The sequence below is a fragment of the Lontra canadensis genome, unplaced genomic scaffold (assembly GCF_010015895.1).
Source record: "Lontra canadensis isolate GAN:19392208 unplaced genomic scaffold, GSC_riverotter_1.0 scaffold25, whole genome shotgun sequence".
In the NCBI taxonomy this organism is placed as follows: domain Eukaryota; kingdom Metazoa; phylum Chordata; class Mammalia; order Carnivora; family Mustelidae; genus Lontra; species Lontra canadensis.
The window spans coordinates 6,617,590-6,640,446 of NW_022631019.1; the positions used below are offsets into that span (position 1 = coordinate 6,617,590).

The following is a 22,857-nucleotide window of genomic DNA, read 5'->3' on the forward strand; positions in this document are numbered from 1 at the left end:
AAGAGCGGAAATGGCCAGTGTCAAGGGCTACTGATCAGGGCATATTTCTGACTCGGACCAGATCTCTGACTGAAGTAAGGCCTTTTTCAAGGACAACGGTAAGGTGATTCGCTGGCTCTCAGCACCCCAGTGTCCTCCTGACCCTCACAGAGGGTCATGTGCTATTACCCCCAACATGTCCCACTCTCCTTAGCCGAGGCACTAAGTAAAAACTGAGACTCAAGAAAACGAAATTGGCCTAATGCCAAAGGGAGAGCAAGTGGTGGAGAAGAGACTGGATTCTGGGGTGCCTGGGTGGCTCAGTTGGTTGGGGATTGCCTTTGGCTCGGGTCATGATCCTGGGGTTCTGGGATGGAGCCCCGCTTTGGGCTCCTTGCTCTGTGGGGCGCCTGCTTCTCCCTCTGCCTCTGCTTTCCACTCCCCCGCTTGTGCTCTCTGTCAAATAAATAAAATCTTAAAAAAAAAAAAAAGATATACGCTGCTGGATTATGCACTTAAAAAAAAAAACACAGGAAGAGACTGCATTCTGTCTAAATCTAGGTCTTGTCCAGAGCCTGTCTGTTATACCAGTTCTCCGCAGGCAGGAAGGACAGGGACACAGCCAGGAGGGGGCGTGGCATGCAGGAATTCTAGACCCTTAGAATTCACCCAAAAAAGGAACCCCTAACAACAAAATACTTCCCTCAAGAAAAATTGGGCTTTTCCAATTTTCAGCATAGGGCCTTAGTTTCTTTAACAGTATTTGGTGGGATAAAATGACTCCTTCATTTATTAGTTCAACATCCAATGCTGTGGGGTAAACAGACAAGACTCCTGCCCTTGAAGAATTCACAGTGTCATGGGGGACAACCCAGAAGTATCTTCTGCTTCATCTTTAAAAACACAGAGCCTTGGGGGATGCCTGGGTGGCTCTGTCGGTTAAATGTCCGCGTTTGGCTCAGGGGTCCTGGGATCGAGCCCCACGTCGGGCTCCCCGCTCAGCAGGGAGTCTGCTCCTCCCTCTCCCTCTCCCTCCTGCTCTCTCTCCTTGTGCTCCCTCTCCCTCTTTTTCTGCCTCTGCCTCAAATTAAATAAAATCTTAAAACGAACCCCACGGAGCCTTGGGGACAGGGACAACGGTCACGACGGCTCTCCGCACGCGCCTCCCTGCCCGGCGTACTTACTTATGCGACTTTTTCACATTGGCGCCATCCGGCCCCTTGCCACAGTCATAGGCCTGGATGGTGAACGTGTAGTCTTTCTGCAGCTCGCAGTCCAGCTTCTCTTTTGAGCGGATGAGTCCCTCGCCAGTGGACTTATCCACCACCACTGCGTCAAAGGGGACATTCTGCCCGTGAATTTTAAATCCACAAATCTCACCTAGGGAGTCAAAGCAGCACAGGTTAGAATTTCTGCCCCCGCCCCGAGTCTGCATGTACCCCCGCCCTCCCCTCTCCTCCCCTCCCCGGCCCCACGCCCCCAAAAAGAAAAGAAACGACAACAGTCCAGCAGCCAGGGGTTCAGAGGGTCTGTGGACAAAGCAAGGGCACTGTGCTTTGACGGGGGTAAGTTCTGGGACTTTAGTAAAAAGAAGCATGTTCTGGCTTTCCAAGCAACTTGCTTAACTTTGCATCCATTCATGCAGGAGTACAAAAGAGAAAAAGAGAAAATATAGACAGGCATTTCACAGGAGTACTTAAGACAGCTCCAGGGTAAAAGCAGTCTCATGAGCAAACAGCCGTGGCCTGATAACACGGAGGAACTGTTCCCAGCTACTGGGGACAGCCAGGTAGCCATTTTTATTTGGACCAGAGAGAAGGCTAAAATGCAGTTAAGTGTCGAGAGAGGAAGGAGTGTGACATATAGGTTCAGCACCATAATTACAGAAATTCTGTCCAAAAAAAAAAAAAGAAAGAAAGAAAGAAAAATCAAAAGAAACAAGTCTTCCTGTGCAATGAGCCTGGCTAAAATTAGGGAATCAAAACAAACTACCGAATGAGAAAGGTAGAAATACCAACTTCTCAGGCATCCATTTCAACGGCTACAGTCTACTGTTAAGATTGGTTCTGTCATGGGGAGGGATTGGCTAGACTCATTTCCAAAACTAGACTATCGGACCTAAAAAAGAAGCCTGCCTGGGGACATCAGTACATGGAAGCTGGCTCAGAGCTTAATTAGGGGTGAAAATCTAGGTTTCCATTCTTGCCTGTGGGAGAACAAACATAAATGTTTTCTTGTACGTATCAAACTTCAGAAAAATGGATTTCACATAAAAGTAAGACTGCCCTCTTCCAAAATTACAACTCACAGAAGACGGTTACAAAGTCAATCTCTGAAGTTCAATTGAGGAAAAAAATGTACATTATCCGTACAGTTCAAATGGATGTCTGATGTCCAGATATTTCTAACCAAGGGTTTGGTTACATACAATTTCCATCAAGATATTTAAAAATAGAAACAAAGTAGGAGAATAAATCAGGGTAAAAGAACATGACAGTTTCTTCTGTTTAAGGGCTGATTCCCAATTTTATAAACAAAGTTAGTGGGTTAATAATCATAAGAGGGATAGAAAGAACCCTTCATCACCTTCTTTGGTGACTGTCACCTCAAAACTCTCTAAAGGGAGAAAAGACAAACCCATGTCAGTAATGCAGAAAAGAATAAAGATGGAACAATAAGGAAAAAAAAGTCAAAGACGCACATATTTACATAGAAAAGCTTGAAGTCATTCAACAGTGAGCCCAGGAGCCCCTCGCTGGAATGGCCACAGCGAGCCAGGTCCTCAGAAGCACAAATGTCTCTGACCCCAACACCACACACTGGGTGATGCTGAAATCACGCCGACCTGGACGTGAAATCTGTAAAATTGCATGTCGCCCTCCAGTGCTGTCTGGACCATTTTTAACAACCACTCTCACGGTAAGCCTATTTATTATTTTACAGTTTTCAGACTTTTCATTTTCACACTAAGTTCTTGTGGCCCGATTCTGGAAACATTTCACCCAGCACGGGATTTGGTGAAACAACAACAACAAAAAACAAACCCCTAGAGCAAAGGGTTTTAATACTTTGTTTTTGAGCTGCAGAAAGAACCACGTTTTCTAATCCAAGGGACCCACAAAAGCAACACATTCGCTTGAATATGAACCGAAACCAGATTTGGTCCTAACTGCAGTGACACCACAATGACCAGGGCTTTTAGTGAAGACACTGTTCTCCGAAGTCAGCGGCTGCTTGCTTGCCCCCTACCCAGGGCTACACAGAGGAGTGCCCGCACATAGTGCTCAGGAGGTCGGGAGGTTGGGGTCCCACTGCTTCTTCGGGACGGAGCCGGCCTCAATGGGACATCTCCTCTCCCCCAAAGGCAACATACCTGAATTCCCTTGCTTTCCAATGGTTTTACCAAATATTTGTTTATCCCTGAACAGTGTTTCATGTTGCGTGTGAGGTCTGAAAAATGGTATTACGTGGTATGCAATTTTTGTGACTTGCTTTGTTGTTGTTGTTGTTTTAAATTTTTTTAATTCATTTTTTTCTTTTCATTTTAAGTAGGCTCCACACTGGGCAGGAGCCTCCTTAAAATGCAGGACTCGTATCCACGACCCCGAGATCAAGACCTGAGCTGAGATCAAGACGTGGATGCCTAACTGACTGAGCCCCCCAGATGCCCCTACTTTATTTTTTTAAGGAGGCTCCATGTCCAGCATGGGGCTTGAACTCACAACCTCGTGTTGAGAGTGGCACGCTCTACTGACAGAGCCCGCCAGATGCCCCGTGACTTACTTTTTCACTCAACCTTGTGCATCTAAGAGTCATTCATCCCTGGTGGACACAGAAGACAGTTTCTTTTCACTACTACATTCGTGAGAATCCAAGGAGTTAGAGCAGGTAAGGTGCTTAGAACACGGCCTGGAGTCTAGAAAGCACTCAACAGATGTTCGCTATTATTATAAGTATTTCCACCATGTGAGTGTGCCATCATTCCTGGTTTCTGCTACTGAACAATGCTGTTCATGCTTTCTCCTGCACATTCACAGCCACTATAGGCCCCGTACTGCCCCAAACTGGAGCCACTAGCCCACATGAGCTATTTAAAATGAAACTAAAATTCATATTAAAATTGAATAATCCTGGGGTTCCTGGTGGCTCAGTCGGTGACGCGTCTGCCTTCAGCTCTGGTCACAATCTCAGGGTCCTGGAATCGAGCCCTGCATCCAGCTCCCTGCTTAGCGGGGAGCCTGCTTCTCCTTCTGCCTCTGCCTCTCCCCCCCAACTCATGCTCTCTCTAATAAATAAATAAAACCTTTAAAAAAAATTGACTAATATTAAAAATCAGTTCCTCAAGTGCCCTGGCTGCTGCACGCCAGGTGCTCAGCGGCCACACATGACGCATAGATGGAGTGTGGGAGGCGGACACAGGACGATTCCGTCACCACAGCAAGCTCCACTGGACAGAGCTGCTTGGAGTCCAGGCAGACAAACTACAGCCCGCACGCCAATCCCAGCCTCTGTGTTCTCCAACAGCCTGGAAGCTAAGAGTGGTTTTTACTTTTTAGAATATTTGTGACACAAGCAAATTGTTTGAAATTCACAGTTCGGGGTCTGTAAGTAATGTTTTATTGGAACACAGACATGCTCATTTATTTATGTACGGTTTACGGCTGCTTTTCCACTCCAGTGGCAAACCTGGGTCACTGCAAGAGAGGCCCTATGGGCCACAAAGTCTAAAACACTACCAGCCGCTTGCAGAAGTCTGCTGATCACGAACAGATACACCTCTACGTAGAGAACTGCTGAGGGCCAGGTATGGCAAATTTCCCGAATGACCTCATTCACTGTTATATTTGCACTTCTTTTAGGTGTATATTAATACTGCACAGTGCATTTTAAGGTAAGGCAAGTTGCTCACTTTTCCACTCGGAGTTTGCTCTTCTAAGGAGGCAATAGTGATCCAGACACACATTATCTGAGCTGGCATACCTGAGAGTGACAGCGGGGGACTTCCTGCAAAGGCTGCTGCACAGGTGAGTGCAGATTTCGGACCCTGCCGTGAGGTATCTGACATAGGCAATGCTGCCCACACAGTGTGTTGCTGAATAAAAGGATAAAGAGGCTCATTCAGGCAACGTCCTTGAGACCATGAGATTATCATAAGGAGTGGAACTGTTTGCCAAAAGATGTACACTCCCTCTCTCCTCTGGGATACCAGGCTGGGAGGTGGGAGGAGGGGAACACAGAGTGTGTAGGAAGGCAATGGGGTGTTTCAATTTTATATTTCAGTGTTCAGGGGAGGCTTCGTTGATAATGTCTGAGTAAAAACCAGAGGGAATGACGGGAACAAGCCACATGATTATTGAGGGATGAATTTCAGAGTGGGAACAGCAAGTACAACAAGTGCAAAGGCCCTGGGGCAGGCCAGGGCCTGGCCTGGCTTAGGAATAAGGAAGCCGATGCTGCTGCAGAGGCTGGGCAAAGAAGGCCAGCAGAGGGGGTCCAACAAAGACACGGAGCCTGAAGCTACAGAGGCTGCTGCAAGAACTGCACTTGTCCTCCGAGTGAGAAGGAAATGACTAGAACGTTTTACGCAGAGAAAAAAATATGGCTTCTATTTTGAAAGAATCCAACTGGCTGATGTGTTGGAAATAAGTCTACAAGCAGGCAAGGATGGTTACTGGAGTAACGCAGGCACGAGAAGCTGAAAGTCAGGATAGGGGGCGGTGTGGGGTGGTGAGAAGTGGTCGGATTCGGGCTGTGCTCTGAAGGTACCGACAAGGCCGTGGGATTATGAGTGCGAAACCCAAGCATGACTAAGTTCCCTGCAGCCGACAGCGCGGACGGAAGGTCTGGATCGGGGAATGGGAACTCGAACTACAGCTCTGAACATGCGCCTGTATTCCAGTGGGTCACGGAAGAGCCTCTCAAACGGTGTGATCACCAAATAAAAGAACATAAATTATTCTGAAACACCGTATTCCCAGGCTGCTCTCTAAGAGACTGGATCCATCTATAATGAGAACAGCAAAAGTGTGTACTTCTGTCTTTCCTACGTATCCCCGCCTGTTTTCAGTGTTTAAGCGGGCTCCTTGAATCGTGGGCTGCTCCAAGAGGATTTGGCGCCTCAAATCCACGCACTTATCAAATTGCCAGCAGGCTGGGTCCTCTCCCCTAGAACGACTTGAGACGCTGTCTGGCCGGGGGGCTTGCTGCAGCAGGGGCAGCGCCAGCCTCACACTCGGGCAGACCTAGGTCTTCCGTACTAGCTGCGTGACCCTCCGCGTCAGTAAGCCCACCGAGCCACCATCTGCAGACGTGGCAGCAGACCATCTCTTCCTTCCAGCCACAGCCCCCAATTTTGTGTGTGTGTGTGTGTGTGTGTGTGTGTGTGTGAGACAGAGAGCGCACAAGCAGAGGCAGTGGCAGGCAGAGGGAGAGGGAAAAGCAGGCTCCCCACTGAGCAGAGAGCCTGATACGGGACTCAATCCCAGGACCTAGGGATCATGACCTGAGCTGAAGGCAGAAGCTTAACTGACTGAGCCGCCCAGGCGCCCCCATGACCCCGATTTTAATGAGGAAGACGGGCCTGAGTGGAGGAAGGCGAGGGGCAAGTAAACAAAATACTGCAGTATCTCTGAAGGCATCTGAAAAGAGTTCATCAAAGGCAGTTTCAGGAAGAAACATTTAAGGGAGCTTCAGGACAGGCCGGACTTGGTAGCCGGCTGGACAGACAGAGGGGAGTCTGGGGCAACCCCCAGGGTGTGGCTGCTGGTACTGGTTAGGGAACCAGGGCACAGAGGAAGGTGAGGCACTCTGGGGTCTGTTTCACTTACTCCCCCCAAATGCCGGCTGGTTTGTCTGCTGGAGTTATCTTCAAGCCACTTCCATCCATAGGTTAGCGATCCCTAACAGACAGACTTCCCTTAACATCGCTGCGGGAACAATACACAGCCAACAAAGTGAACAGATTTCTTTGGAATTTTCACAGTGAGGATCCTACTGCTTCTCCAACTACACTCCATTTATGATCCTCCTTCCCCCAGCCGGGACCAGTTTCTGTTACTTTCTGTCCCCATTTTCCCAGGAGCCGATTTTTTATTCTTACATTTATTTATTTATTTATTTAATTTAAGATTTTTTTTATTTGACAGATAGACACAGTGAGAGGGGAACACAAGCAGGGGGAGTGGGAGAGGGAGAAACAGGCTTCCCGCTGAGCAGAGAGCCCAACAAGGGGCTTGATCCCAGGAGCCCAGGACCACCTCCCAAAGCCAAAGGCAGATGGCCAACAACTGAGCCGCCCAGGTGTCCCAGGAGCTGATACTTTAAGCTTCTAAGCAGTTGCGATCCATTCTTCTGTGCTATTTCCTCCATCCTGGTACCCACAGCTCTATCACACGCGATGGTTACATGTGTATTACACGCATCCCATGGGTCACATCGCAGTGACCGCGTGGGCATCTCTGTGCCTCTATTCCCAGCCTGCTGCCCTGGACTCAGTCTTCTCTCAGCCTTTGCAAGAAGGACGTCTCAGAATCACCTCTCCCATTCTACTTTCTGCCCTGCCCCTTCCCAGCCAATTCAGAACACCTACTACTGCTCTGCTAGGTGAGTCTACGGAAGCCCCGCTCCCAGCACGTGTGAAAGGGCCCACCAGCTTTCCCAGAGGACCTCTCCAGCCTATGCTGACCTCGAATGCCCCAGCCCTTGCCCCGTTCTCTCTCCTCTCATTCCCTGAGAGCATCTAAAATAATCAAAAGAACTTTACTGAAGCATTTTTTTTTAAAGCAAAACATAAAAATGGGACAATGGTTACACCCAACAAAGTACAGACTTGACTTCTCGATGTCCAAGGTTCTCAGCTGACACCTTCCTCATCCATCCCTTGGAGAAAGCTCAGCTTCAGGTTGGCCCTGCCTTCTTTCTGTGTCTTCTTCCTAATCAGAATATGGTCTCACACTACACTACTCTCCCCTAAATGGGAGGGTTGTCTCTCATGCCTACTGTCTCCCAGCTCCCAGGCAGTCCTGCCCTTACATGCACTCCTTACAGTCACTAGGACAGTTAGGGTTCTGTGGGCACAAAGGAAACCCACTCCAGCTAACTCGGGCAGAAAGGGACTTCGGCGAAAAGCCATCAGCAGCTCATGGAACGGACTTCGAAGCCAGAGAAAAGGACCTGGAAAGAGCCAGAAACCAAGGCAGGAATAGGGGCCGTTAACACTCCCAGAGCAAAAACGACCTGGGTAGGTGGAATAGAACTGCAAACAGTATTAGCATCTTTGTCCCTCTGCTCAATATTCGTACCCACGGAGGGAGCACCTGGTTGGCCAGCTTGCGTGGTGCATGCAACTGGCTGGGGAAGGCCTGGTGACGGACTGCAGATCCACCAATCTGAGCCCAGGAGGAAAGAGGTCAGGGGCTGTTAAGAAGGAAAAATAGACATTTGCTGAGCAGCAAGTGTCCACTACCATGTCCCTGCTAGTCCCACTCTTGTCCCTAACCCGCACAGCCTGGGGGCCCGTGCTCGCCAGCTCAGTGTCCAGGCTGACCCTTATTTTCGGGGATTTCGGACTCCTCTGCTGACTAATCCAGGCTGACTTCTGGGACAAGCTCACACGTGGCTCTCATCAGAGCAGTTCCCTGGTTTCAGCGCACAGGAGAGCAGCAGCCACCACACACCCAAGCGTGACACCCTCCCAGCCCCTCACTGGTTATAGCCACAACCCCCCAATTTCCGTGTGCCAAGAACTGCCTGAGAAGCTGGTTAAAAACATGCTTTGTCGAGCTCCGTCCCCAGACATTCCAACTCCACGGCTCTGGGGTGGAACCCAGTAAATCTGCCTTTTTAACCAGTGTCACTAGAGAGCTCGGACGCAGTGAGAACGGAATCTACGCTCGAGAGACTGGCTGGTCAGGGGTTTCCAAACCCTGCTGGCTGGATCCAGATTTCTTAGGCCCTCCTTCTGGACGTACAGACTGACAGCTGAGTCTATGACTGCACTCCACGCAGTCATAGTATTAAAAACCACACGTGCAGAAACTTCCCACCTACTCAGGAATGGCAGCAGAAATCCTGTGCCCCCAAACTCACTTCTAATCCTCCGCCCCCACGCTGCGGGCTCACTCCACACGCCCGGCGAGCTGACTCATCTCCCTTCAGAAGCCCCTCCGGTTCCCACCCCGCTTGGCGGCTCCCCTAGCCTCCAGCTGCATCAGCTCTGCTCATCCTTAAAGCTCAGTCACCCCCGTACCTTCCTGAACCCACACCGTCTTGCCTTTTTCGGACTCCAGCCCAGACTGTGCATCGTGCTCTCTTGGCCCTAAATTATGAACTCCGAGTAACCTTCACTTAACTCTTAGTCAACACTGGTTTTGTCTTTCCACCTAGATTATCGGCGCTTTGAGAACAGGGACAAACTTTTATGCTTTTTTTCCATTTTGCAGGAGACCTGGCATGGCTACCCAATATTTAGTGGTTACTACCTCAAACCTCTCCTGAAGGCAACTGCACTCAAAATGAATTCCCTCGGGGCACCTGGGTGGCTCAGTGGGTTAAGCCTCTGCCTTCAGCTCAGGTCATGATCCCAGGGTCCTGGGATGGAGCCCTGCTGTTCAGGAGAAAGCCTGCTTCTCCCTTTCCCTCTGCCTACTGCTCTGCCTACTTGTGCTCTATCTCTATCAAATAAATAAATAAAATCTTAAAAAAAAAAAAAGAATAAAAAAAATAAAATTCCCTCTAGTCCATAACTTAACACGGAGTTTCTGGCCTAACACCCAGATTCCAAAAACTGCTAACTCAATGGAGAACTGCCTTACGTTAGGCTGAACCACATGAAATTTCCAGCATCCCATTTTTTCAAATATTTTAATATTTCAACATAGAACAATGGCGATTTCATGGGGCTTAACCAAATCTATCCAACTCATTGTGGCAAACACGTCTGCCCAGTTGTGTCTGCTAAAAAACAGCAGAATGGGGTGGTGACATGTGGCAATTGGCCCCACTGGCCATCCTCAGGCCACATGAGTCACACAAATGACAGAATATGGAGGAAAGTATCACAGATCTGAGCTGGTCCTAAGTATCGAGATAAAGTTCCCATTCTTGCCCCGAAATGTCTTTTGGATTCTCTTCTTATCGTAACTGTTTAACATCTTATAAATGACCTGAACTCCATCTGGGAAGGCAGGAAGTGAGTGCTGGGCTGGAACCCCGTAAAGGGAAGAGCCTGCAAACAAGGGGCCGGGGGGGGGCCGGGGCGGGGGGGGCTCGGCCCTCAGGCAGCGAGGAGGGGTGGCTGTCAAAAGAGCAGAACAAGGCCTGTGTGAGGGGTGCGGGCTCCTAATTCCCCATGGAACATATAAAACATAACATACTTTCATACCCACATCTGTTCAGGCAATCAGATTACAGAAAAGGTGTTGAGTAAGGAATTGACTCATTTTAATTTCCTAAAATAGCCACAAGTACCAAGACTTTAGGTTCTGGGTTTCCCCCAAGGAAACAATCCAGGCTGGACCCTGTGTGTTCAACACGAGCCTCTGACTGGACCCACTGACAGCGCACTCGGGTGACCAAGCTTCCAACGCTCCATGCATTTATTTTGGGGCTTTGACCAGTGAACTCCGGCGGTTGCCCACACTCCCGGCCTGTGATGGGCTACGACCGTGAGCCGGGATGTTTACGGTGTTTCAAAGATAACGTGAGGGAAGCGGACTCAGCAAACGCACGAATCCACTCCGGAGCCAGACCGCCTGGCTTGAAGGAGGCTCCACTGTTTCTGAGCTGGGTGTGACCTTGGGCAAAGCCTCTCGTTCCTTCCACGCATGTTTGGGGAGCATCGGCTACACCCACATGCTGGCCGGGGCGCTGGGGATTAGCGAGGAACAAGGCTGTCATGATGCTGACGGACCCTATCTCCTCTCCAGTCCCTCACGTGGAAGCCAGCAGCAGCGACAGTCCCCCACAGCCTGCTGAACCCACAGCCTCTGCCCCACGCTGGGCGAGCACCGGATGCTCCCACGGCCACAGCCCCAGCACCAGCACCAGCACGGTGTAAACTAAACCCCATGTCATCACCAGAACCAATCTGAGATCAAAATAAGCCCCCAGATGGGGCCTGTGTCTTACCCAAAAAACTATTTAAGAAATTCAGTGAGAAAACGGAGCACTAGGAAGACTATTACAGAAAGACAGAAAACTATTTCCCACAGAAGGTTAAATAAAAAAATGTTTCTACAACATTCTATTATTAATAACAGCAGCAGCAGACACTGTATAGAGCACTTACTATGTACCGGGCATTGTTTTGAGCTCCTCATATTTATAAATAAGCGAATGATCCCCAAACCCTTGAGGTATGTGTCGTCACTCTCCTTGTTTTACAACAGATGAAAGCGGGACCAGAGATGCTTAGTCATCTGCCCAAGGTCATCCAGCCAGTAGTTGGCCGAGGCAGGACTCAAGGCCTGGCTGGGGTGGGTGTTCCTGACGCACCTGCCAGCTACGGCCTCAGCGGGGGCAGTGTTCTGTGCAGCGGCTGGATGGGTGCTGTGGCAACAGAGGAGGGGAGGAGGCCTGGCAGCTGCTCCCCTCAAGGGACGCTCTAGTAAAAGTGTTTGCACAGCGTCTCCACTCCTAGGCGTACATCCAAGCACACCGCAGACCTCCGTCCATGCAGACTTGAATGCTAACGTTCCCTTCAGTGGGATTCAGTCACCACAAGGTGGAAACCGTGCTAATGTGTGTCAGCTGAGGAGCGGATACATGGGGAATGAGGTATGTCCTTGCGATGGAACGTTATTTGGCAATGAAAAGGGAGGACGGACGCGTGCGACTACTGAAGCATGGGTGAAGTTTAAACCACCACGGGAAGTGAAAGACACGTGTTACAACAAATCCAGAATAAATCCATAGACACGAACTACATCAGTGGCCGCCAAAGGGCAGGGGAACGGGGAGTGGCTGCTTGTGGCTGGGGGCACTTCTCTGAGGGCAATGAAAATGTTCTGGAATCAGACAGTGGTTGACAATCCTGTGAATAAACTCAAACTCGGTGAACCGTACACTTTCATGCTGTGTGGATTTTATGCCGTGTGGATTGTATTTTTTAAAAAGAATATAAGAATAACGCGTCCTCTGTGAAAACCTCCAGAAGGAAAGGGCGGATTCGCCTGTCTACTGTGGCAAATACAATGACGTTACCACTATGACTGGGCTCTCAACTCCTTCTCTTATTAGTTTCTCAAATCTCACTATGTTAACTTTCGCACATCAATAAAAAAACAGCTAGAAAAATAAATAAAAAAATAAAAAAACAGCTGGGAACTCCTAAAAACACACAACTTTAAAATAAATATTACTTCATTCATGACAATACATTAGGTTTTGATAAATGCTGCAATAACATTCAATCCAATGAGAAAGAAAAAACACGATGACATTTTATTAATATGACATTTTCCTTCAAAGTGCATTTCACTTCCGGCTTCCATTCAGCTTCCTGCCATGCCCACCATGGCTTCATCCCGGCCAAGAGCCACCCGGCCTCTGACACATGCTGCCAGATGAGGTCACTGCTCTGTGTTCCAGCTTCCTCTCCTTGAAATGGGGAGGGCAGAAAGCACTTGCGTTTGCTCTTGTTTTGTTTGTGGACAAAGACGTAGGCAAAAGCACAAGACAAGTGCTGTCTCGAAGCCCAGAACTCACCGTTCAGTCTGAGTGTTGATACGGATAAGAAGGAACTGACACCTAAAACGGGGGAAAGTCATGGTGGGGACGCTGGTCATCAGGAAGCTGGGGTCCAGGACCACAAAATGACTAAAAGCACACGACAGAAGAGAAAGCTCAGCTACACTGAATTTAATATTCTAATTTTTATGTTAACATGAAACAAACATGCTTCCTTTTTTTGGGCTTTTCACTTGAGAACACCATGTCTGGACTTCAAGGTGTTGGCGTATCCCCCAGGCCTGCCCAGTGCTGGGGGTGAGCGTTCCAGGGTGAACACGGTTTGAACTTCTTCATGTTAAGAGGGTGTCTGAAATTCAGAACCAGGCAGATCCAACTACTCTGACCTAAAACACGAGGGGAACTTTTGAAGTGTGTCCATATTCAAGTGGGGGTCAAAGGAGCCCAACTACAAGAACTGTGAGTGAGGCAGTGACAAGTGGGACCGAACCAAAGTTCTTTCGGAAAGGGCTATATTGGAGACTGTAATTCCGACTCTGGAGGAACCAAGGTGGCTGGGAGTGGAAGGACTCACATGTGAAATTCCTTACATAAAAATGTACTGATTTTAAGACGAAAGAAACAAACAAAGCAGGGATGGCAGGAAGCGGGCTTACCTCACGAGACTGGAGGGTTACACACAAATGTGTGTTTGTAAAGCACTCAGAACAGTGCTGGGAACGTCGCAAAGGCTTTACACACGTTCCGTATTATTAGCGGAGCAGGAGGCGGCTCTAGACATAACAGGTCTGCAGCAGATACTCCAGAGACCTGAGCGAGGGAGCCTGGAACCCCGACTGCAGTCAGCTCTTAAAATGCACAGAATGTGTAAGTCCGCTCAAAAACACAAGCGAGATGACCCGATAAGGTTACTTAGACAACACTAAATGTCCCACTCCCGAGGAGAACTGAACACAATAACCATTACGGTAGCCAAGGCAGGTCGGTGTATAAATATATACACGACACCCACCCCCCCAAAACCTACGTAGTTACAGAGAAAACCAATCGCAATGTTGAAACAGTTTTAAATCTGGGGGAAAAAAATGAAACAAACCACCCCAGCTGGCAGACAAACGCTGTGTGTGTTCACAGCACAGAGCGCTTCCTCTCCAGGCCATCTCATTGGGTTTCTCTGTAAAAACCAATAAACAGGTAAAACTGATTGGTCTGTCTCCCCCACTGACTCGAGTAGTGCAAACTGGTGCTTGGGTTATGTTCCTGAGGATGGGATGTGGCACTCGAACAGAGTGTGAGGAACACGTTCATTGTAAAAACCGCTCTTCAGAAATGACCACACATTCACTTCCCTGATTTTAACCACAGTAACATTAATGTATGATAGACTTATATGAGCTCGCTGAATCATCCTTATCTGTCCCTAGGCAAAGAGAGCTCCTTCTTTAATATGAGAAACGGTGTTCAGGAAAAATATCCTGCAAAAACTAGTCTTTAAAAAAATTACCGTCACAATGTCAGTTTTGACTCTGAGGCCAAGACAGGGTAAAGCAGCACTTTCCCCCCCAGCTAAGGGAGCTACTGCGGTCACTGTGTAGAAGCAGGCACAGTTCTGATCTGGAAAGTGCTTTTAAATGTTATAAACCAGAAAACCTCCAAAGCAATCCCAGAGACTCGTCTCTTATAAATACTCAGGTTACAATCTTGCGAAGCAACTCACGTTAAAATTTTATTACGAGTAAAAACCTAAGCCAAAAGGATTTCTCTACAAATACAGCTCTGTTTTTCAGCTCAGTCTTTCCCGGTACCTGACGTCTGGGTGACGCAAGGACACTCACGAGCCAGCAGCACCAGGGAACAGGTCAGAAAGGCAGATCCAGAAGTCCCCCTCAACCCCCATTCCCAGATCTGCACTGTAATACGAGCCTCAGGGGCTCTGTGTGCACGCCAGTTTGAGATACCTTTGTCTACGTGTTCTCTATGTGGTCACATCAAGGAACACGATGATGAGATAAATATTTTGCTTTTCAGCAAGGACAGGCTTTTTTTCAGCTACTCCAACTATTAAAATCCAAAGAAAAAAGTGTCGTACACAGAAGCCACAAACCCCTCTCAGCTATCACGTTTTCAGAAAAGCTCAGATAAAATCTGAACGGGACACGTGAGATGCTTTGCACATAGTCCGTATTTGTCAACCGTGAGACGAAAGCCCCATTCGTACCTGCGAATCGCAGAGGTGCGTCTTTATCGAGGGCAATCAGTGGAGGGTCGAGGAGCACCGCGTTATCGTTTTCTGTGATTATGCCATGATAGGTGGGCTCGAGCCACGGTTTGTGCTTGTTAGCTGTGTATTAAAAAGAGAAAAAGAAGAAACGGAAAAGACCAGGTCAGAATCATTACTTTAAACTCCATTGCTTTCAAAGACACACATCTGTTACTAAAATAATAAAAGACTTAGGAGTCTGGAAGGCAACACTTGTTTTTTGTTTTTTTTATATTTTATTTATTTGAGAGAGAGTGAGAGAGAGCACACGAGCAGGGGGCATGGGCAGAGGGAGATGGAGAAGCAGACTCCCAGCTGAGCAGGGAGCCATGTCGAGCCAATTCTAGGACCCCGAGATCATGACCTGAGCTGAAGGCAGATGTTTAACCAACTGAGCCACCCAGACACTTGTATGAAGACCCTAATGGAATGAAATTCTGAATTCCAGAGTAAGTAATGTAGAAACCCAATCTATGAAGTAATGAGAATTAAGAAATAAACTACTCTAGAAATTAAAAGACTGATGGCTATAGACAAACTATCCGTTTTTAACCGGCATAGGAAAGTTTCAAAGAAAAATATACTATCACTTCTTTAGAGCAACAATAATATATTACCTAATTTTAAAACGAGCATTACAAATAAAAATTTAAAAGAAAATTTATGAATATAAAATTACATATATAGAATATAAATATAACTAAACACAAGATTTCTGAAAAACTTGCCTGTAAACAGTGTTTACAAACAAACCACTTTGAGGGTCAGGCAGTGTCAAGGTCAGATTCCAGCTCCCTTCTATTACTGGCTGCGTGACCTTGAGCACAGAAATGTCCCCTTCATCTCAGTCTCATCTGTACACCAGGGACACGCGCACAACCCGCGAGGCTGGGGCAGATTCCCGGAGGAGCGACCTGTGTCCTTGCTGGCTGGGCACTGGCACTGATGCTTTCTTTGTTCCTAAGGTAAGAACTGCCACGCTGCCCCCCGCCCCCCGCTCCCCCGAAGAAATCTGTTTTTTTCCTCTCCGTTTTGCCTGGGGCTCGGCTCCTGGGGGGCCTGGGCAAGACCTTCTCCCGCTCAGAGCCAGGGCCCTCTCTGAGTCTCCGTTTCCCCCAGCACGGTCTCGGCGGCCCAAACCCTTCCCTTTCTTTTTGCCTTCACCTAAGGAGGCTCACGTTATAACCTCAGCGTGTGTATGCACCAAGGAGCGCCCCAGTTGAGACCGTCTAAACAGAAGGAATGGTAGGAAGCTTTATTTCCTATTTGTGGAATAAATTCCTTGGTTCTTTCCCACGAGTCCACCTTCAGAAGGAGCTAAAATGAAGTTTCATTATGGAGCCATGATGGGATCCTACGTGTCTGCGGTCGTGGGACGACCACCACGTGACGACGGGAGACTGGGCTTCGCCTGCATTTACCCCGACGAGGCGCACGGGGGGGTGGAGCCCGTGTGCCATCCGACACGCGTGTGGAAGCACCTACCATCCTGCTAACTGACAGCACGTTACCAGACACTTACGTACCCCTTTTCTAAACCAAGAGCAAATCCCATTGTCTTCACTTTCAAACCCAGACCCATGGGAGTTGTTGGTTCACGGGTACAGGGTTTGGGTTTTGCAACTTGAAAACCATTCCAGGATGGGCCGCAGGGCTTCGGGAATGCATGTGCTTGGCTCAGCGTGCACGTGCAATGGGAGGTTTTACGGGTGTGTCACTGCAATTAAAGAAACAAATCCACACACACAATCAATCCAGGCCGAGCCACTTCTCATTGTCTGTGCTGCTCACCTGGACTGTTTACAAAATCTAACCAACCTCATCCGTGCCCCCCCGCGTGGGACCCTCACACGGCACCCAGAGGGACGCTGCTCCACCTCTGCTCTCGAGCCCACAGACACCGTCTTACCGAGGATCCCACATGGCTTTTGTTCATGGAGGATCTATTATCTGGCGACCTAATCAGCATTTACTGAGCGGGGGATCAAAATCAGGAAATACTGTCCTATGTATCAATTCATTTTTAAAAACAATAAACCTATTACATATTAATATAAATAACGGTTTTGTGGAAGTAACTGTACTTTTTAAAAAACAGAGTTTACAAAAGAAGAGCGGCGATGCGTTACATGTTTGCAGATCTTTCTATGGCCAGCTGAGTCCTCGCTTCTCCCAGCTAGCCCGCTGCACGGTCGCAGGTCTTGCAGCCTCTAGAGAGCTCCAGCAGGCACGCAAGAGAGGAGGAGGACAAGGCAAGTAACGTCTTACCGTTACTAAAACAGCTCTGACCTCTTCAGACCCGACAGGGTCTCAGGGGACCCATTACCTCAGGTCTCTGTTGGAACCTTCCCTCCTTCAACTACAGCACCTGCTGCTCTGGTCACCACTTCCTCTTTTCCTTTTCTTCTGCTACTCCTTGCCACACTGTCAGGCAAAGGGCAGCGGTGCCAGTCTGGGGCCTCAGCGCAGGTTACCCAGCTTCCTCCGTGGGCCTCAGTTTCCTCATCCATAAACTGAGGACAGCAGTAGTACCCATCTGATGGGCTGGTTTGGTGAAATGCTCAGGATAGAGTCTGACGCTTAGTAAATGGCATTAGGTGTTGCTAGGACTTCTCTTCCTCCACTCATATGGGAACAAAAACACAGATTCCACGAGAGGGAGACCTCTTGTTCGTTAATTCCCAGCACCTAGCACTGTGTCGTTACTCAGGATTACTGGGTAGATGGATGAGTATATAAGGCATCTCATGTCCAGTACAATTAAGTCAGTGTTCTGGTTTGTAAATTCTCTCAGGGGAAGATAATTTTGGTACTGAGAACCAAAAAACAGGTATGATTTTTTTTTTTAAGATTTTATTCATTTATTTGATAGAGATACAGTGAGAGAGGGAACACAAGCAGGGGGAGTAGGAGAGGGAGAAGCGGGCTTCCTGCCGGGCAGGGGGCCCAATGCGGGGCTCAATCCCAGGACCCTAGGATCATGACCCGAGCCAAAGGCAGACACTTAACGACAGCCACCCAGGCACTCCTGATTTGGTGTTTTCAGTATTGGGGAGGTGCTTTTTGCTTTTTTGTTTCTGGCAGGTGGATGTTTGTTCCAAGTAAAGGAGACTAGAGAATCTGGAGGCACAGAATACATAAAAATATTGTGGGAATCTGCCTGGAAAGGGAAGCTGTGGTTAGATTATAAGGAGGTGTGCTGTGAAACCAAACCCCAATTATAAAGACCAAAAATTTGAAGGGCCTTTGGAAAATATATCCTTCCCGCCCTGCGACCAGGACAAGAAATTTGGTGAAAAAGAGGATCCAGATGTTAGGCTCCCCCTGCCCTTGTTCAGAAATACAACCCAGGACAGAGGCGAGTCACTGGGGGAGTAATGTGCTGAGGGCCCCCACAGTTTGCCGCAGCTGCTGGTCAGAGAAGGTCCCACTCAACACAGGAAACAAGCTCCCTGTGCAGTTGGGCTGAATGTTTCACCCAGTGGCCGAGACTCCCATCCTCCCCAGACAGCTCGTTACATGGAGCCAAGACAGAGCTGGAACGTGGCCCACAGGTACAGACAATACTGACAAGCCCCCTTGTTTTTGTCACTAATCTCATTTTAAAACAGAAGATGTGAGTCCGACTTACTATTAACCATGCACCATTAATGGCTCTATTTGATTCCGATTTGTTTTCATATTTAAGGTTTTAGTAATAAAGCTATAAGCACAGCAAATAAAGCTGAAGGTCACTCCGGGGTGCGAGTCCGTTAAGAGTCCTCACGCGTAAGCCGAATGACTGTATTCAGCGCAGCAGGAGTGTGGAAATGCCAGGCCGAGCACACTGCAGGAAGCCTGTGATGGGAGAGATCACAGTGTGTGCCCTTCTGCTGCCCTAACGGGAAGGCTCGTAGCGGGGCGCCCAGCGGCTCAGCCAGCGGAGCCTGCAACTCTCAATCGCGGGGTGGGGAGTTCGAGCCCCATGCTGGGTGTGGAGATTACTTAAAGATAAAATCTTTGGGGAAAAAAAAAAAAAGAAAAGAAAGGAAGAAAAAAGAAAGGCCTGTAGCTGAAAACAGCTAATGCTTCAAGGCAAAAAGAATTGTATAGCTATATCCCCAGTATTCTAATTTTGTAATTCAGAATTTATAAATTGCTCCTTTCAGCCGGCAGTAGAATGAAGAGTCTCGGCCAGTTCCAAGGACTGAACTTTTAAATATTTAATAAATGATATTTTAAATATTTCATCACATTCAATTGGCCTTATCAAGTATTTATAGAAACAAGTGAATGGTATTTCTGTAATCTTCCCCCCAAAAAATCACAAATAAAAGAACATGTCACCTACGTTGAGAGTCTTCACCTGATTCATTTCACCACATTCTAGATCATTAAAAAGTCCACTTGGTTTTGAATGGCACAGTCTTAATTAAAATCATGGAACAGCAAGGCGAGTAATCAGACTTTCCTTATACCTAAGTTCCATCTGGGGACACACCTATGATTTTAGGACACGGCTAGTCTTGTGGCTGTGGTAGATTTTATTTTATTTTATTAAAGATTTACTTATTTATTTGAGAGAGAATGTTAGTGGAGGCAGGGGCAGAGGGAGAGGGAGAAACCCAAGCAGACTCCCCAGTGAGCACAGAGCCCATCACTGGGCTCCATCTCATGGCCCTGAGATCACAACCTGAGCCAAAATCAAGAGCCGGGTGCTTAACCGACTGAGCCACCCATTAAAATCCTAATGATTTTAATCACTAGAAATTGCCACCAATTTGAAAACCAAGAGGAGGGGCCCCTGGGTGGCTCAGTGGGTTGGGGCATCTGCCTTCGGCTTGGGTCATGATCCCAGTGTCCTGCGATCGAGCCCCACTTTGGGCTCCCTGCTTGGTGGGGAACCTGCTTCTCCCACTCCCCCTGCTTGTGTTCTCTCTCTCTCTCTCTCTTTCTCTCTCTGTGTCAAGTAAATAAACAAATAAATGAAATCTTTTTTAAAAATAAAAATCAAGAGGAAAGGAACACAACAGTCCATCTCAGGGTTAATTTCAAATAGAATACTTAGGCCTCCTTAGTACATCCCAACCCCATGGGCTGAGGAGCGGCTGGCCCCTCATCCAGGCCACACAAGTCACCCACCCTCACAGAGTGGCTCTGGAGCTGGGGTGCTGTGGCCTTGACATCAACCCGGCACCAAGCAGTTCCCCTCTGACTTCTTTCTTCTACTATAAAGAGACATCTGCTGTTTTCGAAAGAGAACTTGATGTGTGCCCCTTCTCATTCCTAGAAACCCAGGTTCATCACACTGGGCCAAGAATGACGTAATAAATAACAACAGATGAGTGTCTTACTCGACTGCCAGCATTTCACAGCAAATCCTACCCAGTGTGACGCTTTGTTAGCTTTTCATCTCGGGCTGGCAGAAAAATCTGCAATGAAGGAATGCTGCCGCTAGATGACGACAGGTACCTCTGATGGGCGTGGATGAAGAACTCCAGCCCTTTCCTCACGGAAGGTGCTGAACGCAATCGCAGTCACCAGGCCCTCTGCTACGGACGATCTGCACAAAAACACGCCCTCCACTACGTAAGTATAAAATCTCCAGCTGATTCTTTTTTACCTCAAAGAAAATTTAGAGTAAATAAAATATACAGCCCCAAAATCAAAATGTAAAAAGGCACACATTCTCACAGACTCTCTTCAGTACGGTCCCCAGTCATAAATTGTTATTTAAATCAGACCATCCCCAGTCATTCAAACTAGCTTAAGGTCAAAGGTCCTTTTGGCTTCACATCCCATGGACTTTGATTTTGTCCCAAGAGACCTTTCCTGAAGATCTACTATACATAAGCACACTGCAAGGTGCCGGGCTTTGGGGAATCAAATCACAATCTCTTCAGAGAACACAAACATAGCAACAACCATCTACAACATTCCAAAAACGGCGTGGCTGTAACTAAAGGGCTATACAGTGGTAAGAGAACTACAGAAGGGGACTCATCCAGGGTTGGGAACTTCATCAGTCAGCAGAGGACGACATGATCAAGGAGCCACCATCTCAAATGTGGCCAGGCCCTGGGCCAGAGGGAAAGGGTGGGCACCGTGGAGGGTCTTCTCATGGGAGCTACACCTCCACCCAGAGGGGACACATGGCTTCCAACTCATTCAGCCAGAACTACCACATGGCCCCTCCCAAGCCCACCAGGACAGAGAGGTGCCATCCTACCACGTGTCTGGAAGAAGGGCTGGGAATCCCTGAGGGCAGCTCTAGGGTCCATCCAAGTGCAAGTGGAGATCTCCCTAGGACACCTGTGAAAGGATAACTGAGGTCTCCTGGGAGTGAGGAAGTATTTCAAAGAGTAAAAATGTGTATCGGCTCTAAAGGTGGTAAGGCATAGGCCACATTCCAGGACCAGCAAGACTGGGGAATCAGGGCTCTAAGAGTATAATGAGGGGTGGCTGGAGAGGGGCCAGACTTAGAACTTATGGTGAGCGTCCCCCTACACCAGTGAGCTCCCTTGATTCCTCAGACAGCAAGATGCTATTAGAAGTTTTAGACAGTGCAGTCTGGTGGAAAAGACAGGAACTCTGGGATTGGACAGAATGTAGTAAGGAAGCAAATTTTGTTTCTGATTCACTCTGTAACGAGGTGTGGATTCTTCAAACACTCCCTGCCTATTTCTGCATCGTAAATCAGGAATGGGATCACCTTCCACAACCTTGTTTGGTGGATCATAAAGAACATTAAGTGAAGAGCCCAGTCTGGGCCTGCCACACAGGTGCTCAGTAAGTACCTGTGGATAGATTAATTACAAGCCAGAGCTAGGTTTCAGAAGTAACGGCTAGGACAGAGCTAAGGAGACTCAGGAGGCATTCCCATGATGACCTCCCCATCATCTTCGTGCTGAGTACAGCCCAGAGCTACAGGAAATCCCTACAGTCTCGAACCCTCTCGGGGCCCCACTTTATCCCTTTTACTCAGGAAAGAAAGGTATTAAGTAGTAGTATACACAGTAATACTGTTAAGTGAAAAACAAAAAGCAAACAAACAAAAAAGTGGCATTCTTTTTAGTGAAAGAGGAAACTTTTTAATTAACTGGTGACACTGCATGAAATTTACAAACAGCAGCTCCCCCGTTCAGCTGCCTCGTAATGCTCTCATTGACACAGCATCACTTTCCTCTGGCTTTGTAAAACACATTTTTTTTAAAATTACTCGTAACTTTTTTCTAAAATGGAACACTTCCAAAGAAGCTCTAGACAAAATATGTAATCATAGGCTTAAGGGTTTCATCACAATCCCAAATAAATTTAATACTCAGTTGTTGGGAAAATCTCTATCATGTAGCTCAGGGTCTCTCAACAGTTCTGCACTAACGGCTCTCCGTCCCGGAGCCGTCCCTGGGCTCTACAAGATGTTTGGCTGCATCACCAGCCTCCACCCACTAGAGGCCAGCAGCAACCCCCCAGCTGTGACAACCAAAAATGTCTCCAGACACTGCCAATGTGCCCAGGGGGCAAACGCCTTCTCCAGATCCCTCGAGAAGCACTGACATACCCAGTTCCTTAAGGAAAACCAAGGTCTTCCACATTAAAATCATTTGCAGGCTTCAAAATACCAATTTTATAATTTATGTGTACATTAATGTGAAGTTCATGTCTTTCTTTTTTTTAAAGATTTTATTTATCTATTTATTTATTTAAGAGGGAGAAAGAGACAGGGAGAGGGAACACAAGCAGGGGAAGTAAGAGAGGGAGAAGCAGGCTTCCTGCCAAGCAGGGAGCCTGACGTGGGGCTCGATCCCAGGACCCCAGGATGACAACTTGAGCACAGATGCCTAATGACTGAGCCATCCAGGTGTCCCTGAAATTCATTTTTTAAAATAAGACATTTCTGTGTGAAATAAATCCTTAAATTAAGCCAACAACTAGTCTTCTGAGTAGTACAG

General features: G+C 47.9%; 1 protein-coding gene and 1 non-coding gene across 5 annotated transcripts in view; one reads left to right on the forward strand and one right to left on the reverse strand.

Annotated features, from left to right (window-relative positions):
• CLSTN1 (calsyntenin 1) overlaps positions 1 to 22,857 on the reverse strand; it is a 75,999-nt gene that overhangs the window by 20,803 nt on the left and 32,339 nt on the right. For 2 of the 4 annotated variants that reach the window (XM_032863349.1, XM_032863347.1), the window contains exons 2-4: positions 14,885 to 15,007; positions 2,566 to 2,595; positions 1,164 to 1,359 (exon numbers count right to left, since the gene is read on the reverse strand). In XM_032863349.1, coding sequence (XP_032719240.1) covers positions 1,164 to 1,359; positions 2,566 to 2,595; positions 14,885 to 15,007 — 349 coding nt within the window. The remainder of the gene's footprint in view (positions 1 to 1,163; positions 1,360 to 2,565; positions 2,596 to 14,884; positions 15,008 to 22,857) is intronic. The other 2 variants (XM_032863348.1, XM_032863345.1) reach the window with 1 other exon arrangement.
• On the forward strand, positions 12,598 to 12,723 carry LOC116871430. The gene has a single exon (XR_004383400.1). It is a non-coding gene; the product is annotated as a small nucleolar RNA SNORA40 (small nucleolar RNA).